Source organism: Haliotis rubra, unplaced genomic scaffold (genome assembly GCF_003918875.1).
Source record: "Haliotis rubra isolate DU_JTF1 unplaced genomic scaffold, ASM391887v1 Scf75, whole genome shotgun sequence".
Lineage (NCBI taxonomy): Eukaryota > Metazoa > Mollusca > Gastropoda > Lepetellida > Haliotidae > Haliotis > Haliotis rubra.
Window position 1 is genome coordinate 2,185,260 of NW_025767468.1, and position 16,216 is coordinate 2,201,475.

General features: G+C 36.6%; 1 protein-coding gene across 1 annotated transcript in view; it reads right to left on the reverse strand.

Annotated features, from left to right (window-relative positions):
• LOC124260052 (ceramide glucosyltransferase-like) overlaps window positions 1–16,216 on the reverse strand; it is a 68,517-nt gene that overhangs the window by 17,258 nt on the left and 35,043 nt on the right. Inside the window, exon 3 of the mRNA XM_046694291.1 lies at window positions 6,369–6,475. Coding sequence (XP_046550247.1) covers window positions 6,369–6,475 — 107 coding nt within the window. The remainder of the gene's footprint in view (window positions 1–6,368; window positions 6,476–16,216) is intronic.

Here is a 16,216-nt window from a genome sequence, read left to right on the forward strand (position 1 = left end):
CATCCAAACTGACACCACAAGGAAATCAAATTATGGACATCTAAAGTCTGTCAGGACATATAAAGCCACATTAGTGAATATATAGAGTTACAGAGCATCCTTGATTTCGATGAACCATCCATACTACTAGTGTTTCCCTGGGGCATGTAGGGAGTCTGGTAAGTGACAACTTCCACTCATTGTGTCTAGCTTCTAGCAGAACATAATCCAGTAATATTCTCAGAACATTTTTTACAACTTGAAACAACCCTGTTTCATACAGTGGTATTACCTTGATGAACTTCCTGCATGTTGGTTCTAGCCTTGCTCCAAGGCTGTACTTTATGTTAAGTTCATGGATATAAGGTAACACCAAGAATCACCAAGTCCAGGTAAAGACGCCATTCTTTACCAGGTGAGGTGAGGTGAGGTGAAATTTGGTTTAATGTCGTGCTTGAGAATATTTCGCTCATATGACAACGTGCATGCATGTGTGTGCGTCTGCTTGTACTAGCCCAGACTTTTAGCTAGTTTTTTTATAGTGCTAGCCCACTGAGATACCATGCCGCAGTGAAGCATGAATACCCCACTCAGACACATTATACTGACTCCGAGCCGACCAGTCCTTGTTGTACCCATTAATGCCGAGCGCCAGGCAGGGACCAACAAGTACCATATTTTAACGTCTTTTGGTATGACGCGGTCGGGGATCGAACCCGCGACCTTCCGCTCTAACCACTACACCACGGAGGCGGTCGTCTTTATCAGGACATATCAAGACTATCATTATTGCCACAATGTAGGCATTATGATTTAAACTATAATCATTTCCTATGAGACTAAAGCCAGTTGTTCCTGAGACGAAGTTTGTTTTCAAAGCAATACATAAGCATACATTGATGCAGTGAATCAAATGTTCCCTGCCCACTATTCTCACATACAAAATGAATTAAAGCAATGTACTGCTAGTTTGTTTAAAGTTTCAGCTCATCATTTTACAATTTAAATGACCATAGGAAAAGACATGTGGAAGGTATTATGAAAATACAAAACAACATCTTGGTATAGGTGAATGAGAGAGCATTAGTGACGAAAAGGATATTTTTAGAAGTGGAAATTTTTTCCCTTTTGAATGAACTGATGCAATGAAAAAAAAAAATAAATCAAAGTTGAAATAAACATGTAAGTAACAGAACCCATAAATTGCATCATGAAGCAGAATTTGAATTTGTATGTTAATATGCAACTTTTTGTTTGATAATAAGTCAAACGATGTACATCCAAAAGAATGAAAGCATAATGAGGTTCAATTTAATGGATAAACACTTCTGGTTTATTACATATATAGCAAGGTTTCGATGTAGACTCTTTGAGCATTAGCAAGCTGGCGCCACTGCAACCAACCGAAATATCAACACAGTGACATAAGTATGACATTAGAGAGTAGTTTCCCAACTGTTACTATATGGAAGAATCTAACATATGTGACATCATGATTCTGCATGAAAAATCATAAAATAAAACTATATAAACATAGATTCAACAAAAATAAATATGCAAGTTTGCAAAAATAAACATTATCTTTTTCCGTTTCATTTCCATTTCAACATTTAACAGTCCCAGTCTGCTGGTCATGTGGCCAGACAGGTGCTGGAATCCTCATATACAGAAAGAAAGTATTATGTATTTTGGGAATTTCAAAGCTATCCTGATTAGGATGTTAGAGTAATGTCCACAGGCACCAGCTGAGGGGCTGAAGGCCACATGACCCTTATCTATGTGGCAGAAGAATGTAATGTTTTGAACATGAAGTGGGAAGCTGATGAGGATGCAGAAAGGTTTTAACTGGCAGTATTATGCCTTCCTTGCTACCTGAATAACATATGATACAGAGCAAGAGTAGAGCTATTTGGATGAGGGAGATAATCACTGACTCCCAAAACAGCTTACAACTTGAATGAGATATGATGCTGCAAGGGCAATACGAGATAACAGTATGGGGATAAAGGCCAGCCAATAGAGATAATCAGTCAATGCCCAATACTATATTCATACACGATATTAGACTAAGGCTTAGTCTCTGAATATATATAATTTTGATAGTAACAAACAAGCCCATTTATATTGAAAAGGAGCCCTAGGGAGACCAGAGATTCAGAACCTGAGGAAATCTAGACTTGCTTTATTTAGGGCTTTAGCACTGCAGAGAGGGCTTGGCAGTAGGGAAATTAATGTGGTTCAGGGACTGTGAGACAGACTAACACGATATGAACATGGTAAATAGGCATATTTTCTCGTAACATTTGATTTACATACAATCATGCTAAATCATAAAACATGTCAAAATTACATTAAGGAACATATGAATGTGATCGACAATGTGTTAAAATGTGCAGATTAAATAACTCTCACTTCATTTTACACACTCCAAGTTTTGGACAAACCAAAATGGTGCTACCCATCAGAGAAATACAAATTAACCAAATACTTTCCTGCCTTCAGGGCAGGAACAATAAGTCCTTCCAAAGTCACAAAAAGCTGATTTGCTTCTCCTGACTTTGGAAACTGTAGATTACCAGGGTGTAAACATCTTGAATGCCAAACCTGGTTTAATTAAACATGTTCTGTATCAGTAGTCGGATTACTGTCAATGGATAATAGGGAACTCGATAGAAGGCCTGGTGACCTTTAAAACTTTACGTTCAACCTCATCTGCAATTCTTTTTTTACACGAACACATACCATCTAATTAACAAAACTCTCTGATGTATGAACAGTCATGACTTTCCTTTGATAACGGAACTTGAAGGCTCCGAAAAAAACATGCATCTCTTCAGGAAAATGAATTAAATAAAATACAGCCATGGAAATGTAGTTCACCTATGTAGTCTCGCATATGTAGTTAGCAATGAAAATGGTCAAACAGGCAGATTTTAAGAAATGACATCGGCATTGATTTTCAAAGATTTGATGCATTAATATTAGTGACTAAAAACTTAACACATGTTATATTTGGAATTACACTTTCTCAGCAAAGTACAGAATCTAGTACTTTTGTTGGGTAGAGTCCCATCTGGGATTCGAACCCACACCCTCAGAGTCAGGTACACTAAAAACTAAAATTTAATAATCTGAACCAAAACTGATGTCTCCATATGGAGGAACACATCTAAACTTCAGCTCCCTGATCCAAATGTGTCTGTTTAAGACCATAGTCATACAAGGTAATGATTTCAAATATTCTTTTAAAAATGGACATGGAACAGTTGCAAACAAAAAGGTCTGAGTAACAGCTATAAATTGATTTTCAGTTTGGTTACTCTTACTGATCGGGTTTGAACCTTTTGAACACACACACAGAACAGACAGACAGACAGACAGACAGTTTTATCTGCATGAAGGCCATCAGAACAATAGTACAAAAGGTTTTACAAGTACAGTTTTATCGGGATGTCACCATTGATCTAATCAAGCATGTTCATTGTCTAGTGGTTTCTGAGATGATGTTAACACTTACCAATTCTTAAAATACAACTAAAAACAACACATGTCAGCACCACTTACAACAACATATGTAAGAAATTTAAGTCAAACTTTTAAAAACCCAAACAAACTGTAATGGTCATAAAGGGTTTCAAATTGTAGTATGGTCGAGGTGGAAAGATCAAAGCAAGGTCAAAAGGTAAAATCACCCCCAAAACAAACAAACCCTAAACCAAAAGAAACCCATGTCCCAAAAACAAAATGCAACGGCAGCCATGTTGAAAATTAGAATCAGAACCTCTTGGATGATTTGGAGCATCATCAAAGCAAAGCATATGAAGACAGTTGAACTGGACCAGTTATGATGGATGATGAATGAAGCCTGAAAAACAGGCTACAACATAAACTCACAGTAAAATTCACATATTCAGCCACTTATTAAAATTACAAGAGCAAAGGAGCTTAGAATCTGACAAATCATTCCAACAATCCCGACTCCCAAACACCTGGTCATGAATTTATTTCTTTTAAGCAGTGGTTGACTCAAAGCTAAGTTATCTTTGATATGCACTAAGAATGACATAAACTCAATAAACAAGTCTCTGGAAATGATGTGTTTTTCCCATGACCGTGACCTTGTACTCGGTATACAAGCACACTAGTTGCTATGAGAGTGTCAACAGTTCTTCACCAATAAATCAAGCAGTACATACAACAACCCAAAACAAAAAAGAGTAAGCTGATTTCAGATAAGCAGAGATTACATCTATGGTGACCATACTCAAAACACAGCAACTCAATAGTAACATCACAACAGAGTTAGTGACATCAAGCGGTTATTACAGGAATCCAATAGAGTCATCAATATTATCATATTACTATATATTATTAACAACATGTATACCAATGATAGATACACCTATCAATGTGAATACCATAAACGGTTCATAATGTTTTGCACAATAGGTTTTCATGGAAAATCCTATTAGGAAATGCATGTTTGTAAACAGGATATTATATGCTACTTTCAACTACTGTGATGACTGCAATAATATTTCTGTAATACATAGATTAAATGAGAATGTTGTATGAATCTTTTCAGAAGTATTGATTCAATAACCTTTTCAAAGAGTATCATTTACTGAAAGAATCTTTCTAACGCTGAAGTCTGTTGACATTTTATTCAAGGTTCCAAGGTAACATGACAGAAAAAATTACCATTATACTCATAAAACACGGCCTCAGTTTTCAGTTAAACATGGGGAAATCAGTAACCTGAGAGGAAGACATCTACCAAAAGGCTTCTAAATGAACAAGTTTGTCTGTGCAGTGTTCATTGTGAAGTAGGAAAGGTAAAGGGCCCAGGTCTGAAACCTAATGTTAAAATTTACAGATTGAGGGGTCCTTAGATTCAAACACTACAGTATCAAACATCAGGACAAACAGGATCAACATGGAGAAAGGCGTGACGTTCGGTAATACAAGGAAGACATCCAATATTTTCATGTTGACTATCACTTTCACCCTAAGGTCAGACCTATTTTATTGCTTGTTTTACGGATCCATCGGTCTTATTTTTTCAAGAATAAGAAAAAATAATAAATTACATTTCTACCCGCTCAAAAAAATATAATCCAAATGTTTTTACTGGCCAAAAATGAAAACCAAGAAAAGTGTTTTTACATTGTTTTTTTGCCCCATATACACTTAATAAATTGCCAAAAGTAAAGTACTTTTAGTATCTAAAAGGACTATTGCATTAACTGGTGATTTTTTATATAGATATATTTTTTCCCTCCCGCCTTTAGTTTTCTGAGGACAAAAATCTGTTAAACAAGAAATAAAATTGGCCTGGCCTATGGTAAACTGTAAAAATTGGACCAGTGAAATCCCACACTGACCAGTCTGATGGAACACAAGAGCATGGGTGTGGTGGTCACAGACCATGGATCAACAAGAAAACACATCTGAGGTTCAAACCCAGACCTGCGGGACTCATTCCCATGTGTACTACTAAATAGAATGAAAACAACACCCAATTCTTTCATATTACTATTATTAACCTGCCAAGCCATGCCAGATTAACTTCACAATATGAATTTAGGTGCTCTTTAACATTTTTCATGTGGTTTAAGAAATCAGTTTTCAGAAAAATGAAGAAACAGTCCCAGCCCCCATTCACCTGACGTTCACCCCTAGCTAACAATAGCAGGCCACACCCTCATTATACAACCCTTGCTAATGGACTTTCACACACAGCATGGGTATTGGGTTGCTGGCGTAGCCTCAGGCTTTTCATATACTTTCAACCCTACTGCACAATCTACTTGTAATTTGACCACATTAATACTGAAATAACAAACAAAAAGGCCCTATGTTTTTCATATTGCTTTTCCTGTATTGCTTAGCTTTCAAATAGTGATTTAGAATGTGATTGGAAACATCAAGTTGGAAAAGTGATTTCAAAATATTATATTTGAAATGAAATGACATCTCTTGTGGATATTTTGAATTGATTTTTGGGGGATTATTTTTGTCCATATTTGCATGTGTGTTCAAATGTCAAGCACTGCTTTTGCAGGCAAGCTTATCTGTTAGTGTCTGGGAAATGAAAATGTTTTTGCAGACGTAGCAGGAAAGTTGAAAAATGAATGGTGACATCCTTCATGAATTATATAGTCATGCTTAAACCAATGAAAATCGATGCTGACTACATCGTGTGTAATCTCAGGACACATGTACTAGCATGGGGAGGATCTTGTACTTTGTGTAGATATCGGTTGATCTAAGTAAACATAGGTCACAGTTGGTTGGTTCCACCCAATCAATCATCATTACTAGTCAGCTGAAACATTTCTTCAACAGTTTTGTTTTTCACAATCTAAAAATCTAAAAAGATAAGTGACTTACCTATAAATAATTTAGCATCTACTTTAGGGTATTTCTGTATTAGACTCTGTACAATCATTAAAGCTGCATCCATCTCATCTTGAACACAGAACAACAGCTCATACTGAAACAAAGAACACAGAGGTTACATGGGTGTACATTATAATATCCACAACAAACAAATACAATCAATTACTCAATTCCATTCAACCAACACTGAAAAAGGAACAAATGTTATAGTATTATACTAACCGACCAGTCCTTGTTGCCTAATGCCGAGCGCCAGACAGAGACCAACAAGTACCACATTTTAACGTCTTTTGGTATGACGCGACCGGGGATCGAACCCGCGACCTTCTGCTCTCCAGGCGGACGCTCTAACCACTACACCATGGAGGCGATCGCTCTCAGTAAAGAACAAATACTAGTACTTTTGTTGGGTTGAGTCCTATCCGGGATTCGAACCCACACCCTCAGAGTCAATCGCCAGCCGCCTAATCCATTCAGCCACCACTGCCTTCCATGGGTTAACCAGCTGACTTTGTGTGCTGGTGACTGAGGGTGTGGGTTCGAATCCCAGATAGGACTCAACCCAACTTTAGTACTAGAACCTGTACTTTACTGAAAAAGTGTAATCCTAAATATGACAGTAGTTATATTTGACCACTTTCTAAATGACATTGTGAACACTGGAAATAATTACATCACTGCTAATCAGAATAAAACACAGACATTGATAGCTTCCTTTCATTTTTTCTGCATGACCACAGAAGCATGGACAAAATATAATTTTCTCCCTTGGATAGAGCTCTTATTGCAGACACTGAGAAATGATACTCCTCATCATCATCATCAGCCATCATGCATCCTTCAGATATACACACCCCGCAAATGCTAATATAATTGACAAAAACACTTTCAGCATCAAACAACTCAATTTGTGAAATGAACATGTTTCTGTGTACATATCGCTTTCCTAAATCGATCGAAATATGAAGCAAATATGTCATCCTTATTACATCTTGGTAACCAATGGTGCAGTCAGATCAATAATTTAAAGATTTGTCAGTGGATGGTCCTTCTTGTATGCATCTAGATCTAGAACACGCTGTCTCTATCCATTTCCAAGGCCAAACATCAAGTGTCACGTGAACCAATTCAATTTCGGGACAAAACCAATGGAACAGAGTCCTTGAAAAAACAAGCCCTCCTGATGGCTCCACCAATGAAAACAATACATCTAATTCATTTATCAGTCTGTGTATGTCCACCACAAAGGCAGATGGGTAGATTAAACAGAAATTACTGTTGCAGTCACCAAAATCGATGACGGGCGGTTACCACAGAGGCGTATTTTCTGATGAGGTCTGGACCCACCATCATGAGGCTCTAAATAAATATTGACGTGAAGAGAGTCACTCTTATAAAGTCATTTCATTACTTTCAATTTAGCCAGCAGTTCAAGACATTCGCTATTATTCATGAACGTCCCTGGAATACATAATTTACACAAACTGTTTCAACACCACAGACGCTGTCTACTCCTTAAATTAGAATGTCCGGCAGTATAAAAACTTTAACTATCAAATATGACAAGATTATTAGTAAATACATATTATTTCATATTATTTATTTTAGAAATTAATGTTGTTGTTTAACAGATGAAGTGCAGTGTTAATTATCGGACTTAAACCACAACCTGATAAAGCTCCTCCTTTTGTAAAAAACAGACACTGTCAAAACTTTGGCAGGGACTGAAGAATTTGTTGTGAGTCTTTGTTAAAACCTTATTTTCTTCTCTACAAGCCCAAGTTTTCCTTGGGATCAGGTTCAGTAGACATCGTTGTGGTAATACATGGACTTTCTTGGTAAAGCAGACTTGAGTAAACAAAATTTTACAAGACGCACTCTACCAGCTAGTTTATGAGTTGGAAAACTGACAATTTTACCAAACTCTGGTGTTAATTGATCTTAGGAAGGATGGTTAACATATATGAATGAACAACTTCTTTACGACAATTAAGATGCTTTTGTGTGGGTTCTAACATCATTATCAAGCAAGTCATGCTAAAGAGTATGACTGAAAGGCACATATGCAAGTATGATGATACATTAATGACAAGATTTCATCTCTCTCTGGTAGTAGATTTGATATGTTCAGATAAGATAAGTTAAGATGATACTTTTCCCAATACATTCCATTAAAATACAGTGGCCATACAAAACATTGCTACTAAAAATATTTATACAAATACATCAAATATGCATACATACAATGAGTGAGTGAGTTTAGTTTTATGCTGCATTCAGTAATATTCCAGTTATGTGGCTGCGTTCTGTAAAATAATAATAATCGAGCCTGGACCAGACAATCCAGTGATAAACAACATGAGCATCGATCTATGCAACCATGTGGCATGTGTCAACCATGTCAGTGAGCCTGACCACCCGATCCCAAAAGTCACCTCTTACGATAAGCATGGGTCACTGAAGATCACACATACAAGACGAGGAAAAGCAAAATGAATTCAGTCTTACATGAAGTTTTAAATGACAGATATATTGATGAATGATGATTTATCAATTGAAATTGTGAATATGAAAACGGTTGTATCCCATTACCCCTACATCCCAGTACCCCTACAATTAGTTAAAACAACACACAGCATTTACCTGTCTGGCATAATGAACTTACCCATGGGAGCGATTAAAGTGTTGTGTATACAAATTAGAAAGGATTAAGGTGTTCTTGGTTAGAGAAAGTTTGTTAAGATGAAATGAAGTAAATGTTGAAATTGACACTGAGGTGAGACAAGTAATTTGAGATGACTTAGTATAGTAAAGTGTTGTGTATACAAATTAGAAAGGATTAAGGTGTTCTTGGTTAGAGAAAGTTTGTTAAGATGAAATGAAGTAAATGTTGAAATTGACACTGAGATGAGACAAGTAATTTGAGATGACTTAGTTTGTTTCCAACATTTATATACTATGCTAACATGACATCAACATGGCTGGTCTTCGCACCCAAGCACCCAAGTCCTATTTGAGGGTTATCTCCACACTAAGAATGTCGAGAGACAGTCTTGTGTACACTGGAAGTGTGTCCAGTCAACTTGCAGAGGCAGAGTCACACACAGTCGGATTACATGGTGACTACCTGGGTCCAAGACGACGCAAGATTCCATCTGCCACTGTGGAACCATCACTCAACAACAGGTCCAAGGACAAACAACAACCTAGAGGGATTCCACAACCGCCTGAACCGGGGACTCCCACATCGACACCCCAACATCTACCAATGCAGTTCCTTGACGCTGTGGGCCAAATTGGGATAGAGACAAAAATTAACATTAAAAAGTTAACATGACCTGCTGCTCATATTCATGTCACGACCAGGAAGATATCTGTGTATTATATTCATTTATTTGTGTAATTAAATCCATAAATGAAAACATTAAATCTTGCGTTCATGTGTTTGGGCTAGTCCATTGTCCAGGTAACAGGTAACAGGAAGGGGATTAACAGTGCATTGGACCGTGAACTTTGTTGTTATAAGCTGTAGGGGTAATTGGATGTAGGGGTAATTGGAGGATACCATGAAAACAAAAGGTATTGATTGAGGGGATATTACCAGAGAAAATATACTGCAATAATTGTTGTAATGCCATCTTCATTTAAGGCCAAAAAAAATAAATGTTGTGGTTCCGATTTCCTACATTTCAGAACTAGGGTAGGTAGGTAGGTCTTAATTTTTTTTCTGCAAAATATTTTTACATTACTTATGTGTCAGAAAATAAATTTAATTTATTATGTGGTGAGTAAAATTGTTAGGCTCGGTGGGAATATTTAGGGTCGGTCGGGAAATCGGAACCACAAGCCTTTTTTTTTTAGGCCTAAGTACTTATACAAGAGCTTATATCATGGACCTGGCCATAGATATAGCACAAGGGATCACCCAAGACTTTGTTTACATGAAACTGAACATATTAAATGCCAACCATTTTACTTGTCAAATCTCTATAAAATGAAAGATTTGTATTGGCCATGTTCTCTTATTGAAGACACAGCTGACAAGTGCCAGGCTTTCTCTCTGAAATTCATACAAGACCTTCATAGATTTTGAAAAACAAATTAGATGTGTTTGAAGCCGAGATAAATTTGCTGTTAAGAATTTATGACTTTATGAGCTTTTGGAATAACAAGCAATAATACTGACTTGGGATGTCAGTTTTAGATTCATTGAATGGCTTTTGCAATCAAACTTTCAAATATGCAGCTGAATCTTCAAACCTTTAACGGTTTGGTCACATGTGCCTGTTCCTGATACAACAAAAACAATTCATTACCAAGAGCTTTAGATATTGTGGGGATAACTGGGCTGAAGGTGCAAACTACCTGACTATAGAGATCAACTAAACATTATATCTTAAACATAACGTCATGACAGGAACTGCTTCATTCTCATTCACACTCTTTCACTTCAATATTCTGAGCATACGCTTTCACTTCAATATTCTGAGCATACGCTTTCACTTCAATATTCTGAGCATACGCTTTCACTTCAATATTCTGACCATATGCTTCACTTCAGTATTGTGACCATAACCTTTCACTTCAGTATTCTGAACATACACTTTCACTTAAGTATTCTGAACATACTCTTTCACTTAAGTATTCTGAACATACTCTTTCCCTTAAGTATTCTGAACATACTCTTTCACTTAAGTATTCTGAACATACTCTTTCACTTAAGTATTCTGGAATACTCTTTCACTTAAGTATTCTGAACATACTCTTTCACTTAAGTATTCTGAACATACTCTTTCACTTAAGTATTCTGAACATACTCTTTCACTTAAGTATTCTGAACATACTCTTTCACTTAAGTATTCTGAACATACTCTTTCCCTTAAGTATTCTGAACATACTCTTTCACTTAAGTATTCTGAATATACTCTTTCACTTAAGTATTCTGAACATACTCTTTCACTTAAGTATTCTGGAATACTCATTCACTTAAGTACTCTGAACATACTCTTTCACTTAAGTATTCTGAACATACTCTTTCACTTAAGTATTCTGAACATACTCTTTCACTTAAGTATTCTGAACATACTCTTTCACTTAAGTATTCTGAACATACTCTTTCACTTAAGTATTCTGAACATACACTTTCACTTAAGTATTCTGAACATACACTTTCACTTAGTATTCTGAGCATACTCTTTCACTTCAGAACTCTATGTACCACTGATGAACTAACATGTCCCAGTCAAATGTATTCATACACAGACATCACTGGAAAATATTCAACCTTGCTGGTTTGAACTGATTTGGACAACACTCAACTGATACCACTAGTTACCTAATGTCTACAGCACAAATATAGAAACGTTACAAGCTTCTATGTTTTAGACATGCTAACTGTCTATTCTATGTTTACCTGACTCCCAAAAGTCTTGATGAAAATACTTCGCCCATCAATCAAAACACTAGCCTGTACATTCAGAGAAACTACATTTGTATGCCGTGATCAACACCTCTCAACTCTCGTTCACTGCGCCATAATAATCAAATGAAAACACGTATTTCTATCTTAAGGTCCATTTTACTTTCTCAACATGGTTGGTGATAATTCAATTTTGAAAGGAGCTCCTAGCATGGCCCCTTTTCCCAAAATGTCACAAACAAAATTTCCTGTTAATAAAGAGCATTGGTTTATTAGAATACCGGAAGCTTGCTGGTGAAGGAAGGGATGTCGCTCATGTGATGAAATCAATGGTGACTGAAGGTGATGAGAATTGTTTGTGAGTGGAAGTAAAATGTCAGTTGCCATTAAATCAAAGTGAGATGTGAACGGCTACAGGAGACAACACTATTGGGGATTAGTCCATGGATTGCTGCAGTCCGGGATTATTGTATAGCGACTGTCTAGCAAGACTAATGCCCAGCACGTTCCAGTCCCTCTTGGATTCCGTGATTCCAGAATAAATCGCGGAAATTACCTTTTGATGCAGAAAAACGTCTTGTCTGCGGAAAACACATATTCATGCAGAATACCTTTGGAATTTACCATTTTTCTGTCATGGAATTTACTTATTTTGAAAGTTGAATAAGACTGACTATAAAATGAAACAATATGTTGTACAGTTTGTAATGTCATTTCTGATCACACTTGTAAGAGTACTGTTTCAGATCATCTTTCTAAATCTAAAAAACATCATGCAAGAAAAACAAGAAGACAAAGTCATCAATATCCCCCTCAACGGCAAAATACTCTTTATGAATATGTCTACTAGTTATGATTATGTCAAATGTTTTGGAGTGTATACAGCAAAGTGGAAGGAGAGTATTGAAAGGTTTTTAAGATCTGCTCCAGAAAGGAGCACTACCACCAAATTCAGTTGAAGCCTAACTTGTTGCCATGGAAATGGAACAAGATGACATCCTCATAGTCACAGCCTAAGTCATATCTGGGTCTAACCCCCAAAAGGCACATCTAGGGATCATGCTTGACATATGTACCAAGTTTGATAAAGCTAGCATGTATAGTTTAGGAGATCAGCTCCGGTCAAGATGACATCCTCATAGTCACAGCCTAAGTTATGTTTCCAAGGAAACAGCAAAAAATAAAATTCATATCTGTGTGTAACCCCCAAAAGGCACATCTAGGGATCATGGTTGACATGTGTACCAAGTTTGGTTAAGCTATCACAAATAGTTTAGGAGATATGCTTCAGACAAAGTGTGATGGACTGATGGAGGGAGGGAACTTTCATTGTTGCGGGGATAAAACTGCAGGCTGTATCTTGAATGTCATGAAGCTCCAAAACATTTACAGCTTTGTGTTTAAGATTATAAGTTTGAAATTCTTTATCATTTTTTTGGTGTGTTTTTTCAAAGTATTTAACTGCAGATTTTTTTGCAGAATTTTGAAAAATGGGATGCACAATTTACTTAAATTTACTATGGAATTCTTAAAAATTCGCCACAGAATCGAGGAGGGACTGATGTTCCTAACTTGCAGACTAACTTTGACCACATGACCCCACCCTTCCTGCATCCTCATGTTGCCATGGTATCGGTTTCAAGTCATTACTGATTACACCAGCCTCAACAGTTTTCTCGATAGCTCCGCAAATTGGATTTGTGACACCCCTCTGGCAGGTTATAGGAAAATAATATGTTGCTGAAAAAATTCATATTTCTTTACAATATTTACTTCAACAATATTTCTGTACATTTGAACTTGACCTTCACTGTGTTCTGGTTATTTTGAGAAAGCACACTTTGCCGACAACAGTTTACTGGAAGCGAGAATCTCTGATTCATCATTATGTATCTAATAATCCATAGAAAGAAGGATCACTGAAAACAATCTCCCATAATATTTCCTGTTTCCTGTTATAGCATCATAAAAGATTGTAAAAGGTCAAAAGATGCCCAAAATCAATACATAAATAATGTCAATTTAAACTGGCAGCTGAAATTATGGAAAAATCTCAATAACTGACCAATTCTGCAGTACGCCATGCTTGGTCAATTTATGAAACAACGTCCTCAATTTCCCTAAATGACTTCCAATGAAGCAGACGGAAGCGTCTGATTCTGACATTTGTGACTGAGCACCCTCACATGATATGTTAATCCTCATTGATCCAGGAGCGGGTCAGTCTAAACAAACAAACCCCTGATATGGCAGGTTCTCTGGCCACTGGACACTTCACCACCACTCCATTTTGACCATCAGAAATGGTGATGGAGCCAGCTTTAGTTACCTTTCCTATAATCAAAGGTCCAAGTTCCATATCTCTCAAACTGCCAGACCTACATGGAGCTTGGAATAAAATTTAAGTCTGATGTGTTTGAAGCTGAGGGATAGCTGCACTCATAGATTAAATCACTTCTGGAATCAGAAACAACATTTGTCTTGAAATTTTAGCTTAAGGATAATTAATGCCTTTGGTGCTGAAAATTTCAAACACATACCTTGAAAAATGATGGTTTGATAACAAGTGGTTTTTCTTGATTAAATAGAGAAAATCATTATCACCGGATTAGAAATGTTCAGGAGGATCTTTGGTTTTAATCTAAAGAACCTACTCAATAGTGCCAATCTGTCTATTCTATTTCCTGAAATTATTCGAAAGAATTTTAAAAATATTGTTTTTTGGGGTTATTAATAAACTTTTCTTTTTATGTTTAATGAGAACATTTCAGAGCAGACCATGACTAATTCATCTGGCGATTCATTCAATTATTCACCAGGAAGAAAATACATTACTATATACACGAAGGATAGTGAGGATGACTCAGATGTAACAGCTGTTGTCTCGCAATAATCCATCTCCGATGGCTTTTTCAAACCTGGATCATGTTAGGATCCATTTTAGATTCCAATGTCCCAATGGCAGCTAAATAGGTAAAAAATTAATATATTTTTTTTTATATATATTTTTTCTGTGTGTTAATTGCATTTCGCATACTGATTAGCTGAACTGGTCACATGTTATAGCATTCATTTCCATGATGGGAACAGAATGAAGGGTAATTTTTATTAGTTGAGGAAATTCTCTTTCTGCTCACGTGCCTTCCATTTTTGTGCTATTTTTAGGCACATACTTATTAACAATGAAAAATATCGCCATTCTTTTACACTCACAGCACAAACACAGGCATTATAGTTAAAAAAGTATTAAAAAAAGGCTTTGATTCATATAATCATTCTGTGTAGCCTATTGGTTTCATTGTCGAATGAAATTACAAGAATTGGACATCCTAAAAAATTGCCCATTTTCCCCAGCCGCCAAGTAAAATATTATGTGTGCTCGTATTGACATCACTGTGAGTGAGTTGAGTAACATGTTGTTATTAACAACGTTTTAATTCTACTATGACATTCCAACAGATCAGTTTTTAACAATTTCTGCAAATAGTTGTCCAGAAACAGTGTCCAAGAAATGTAAAATTATATGCATTCGTTGTACTGACAACATCTTCATAGCGTTACTCACTTCACATATCGACTCCCTGTCATTATATTACTCTGAAACTGTTTTGCTTCATTAGTATTGGAATGTAAACTGTGTTTTCATACCGTACACAGTGCATTGATCTGTAGTTTATATGATATTGAACTGTTTCTCAATTGATGTTACGCGATGAACATCTCCACGTGATCACAAGGAGACACCATGAGTGATGCATTATTGTCACATATGTTCAGTTCAGCTTGTGTAAGGTGGCGCACCTGCTGACCACGATACAAATCCCACAGTCCAAATCACTTGAACCAAACACATAACCAGGCTGAAATCTCTTGTGGACGTGTGGCTCAACATTGCAAGCATAAGACACACGAGTACAGCACACACCATCAGTCTGCCCTCGGAGTTCGTTGATCATTGTGTATCAATACATCCAGCAGTCGAGGGACAGCGTGCACAAAAATTCAAGGTCTTTTTCTGAGCCTTTTCTGGGCTTGAATGTTTACAAAGCTATTTTGCACTGTGTACGCACTAGGGCTGCAACGAATACACTATTTGGTGAATATGATACGTATCACGAATCTTGGGTAACGAATACGAATAATTATTCATGAATACTATATTGTAGTTAAGTGATTGATGCACGAAGTGGAACGCCCATGTTGATAGTGTTAATTTGCACAGCAATAACCAGTGATCTCATGACACTCAAATTTGGTATGTAATAGTTAGTCAACAGTACCAGGTGCGACCTTCAGGCAAACTAACAAAATGTGCACTACTACAAGGCTAGTACATATTCCATTCTTGCATATCTCACTTAGAAAAAGGACATAATAGTTCAAGTAAAACACACTCCCTTAAAAATTCGTAAATAT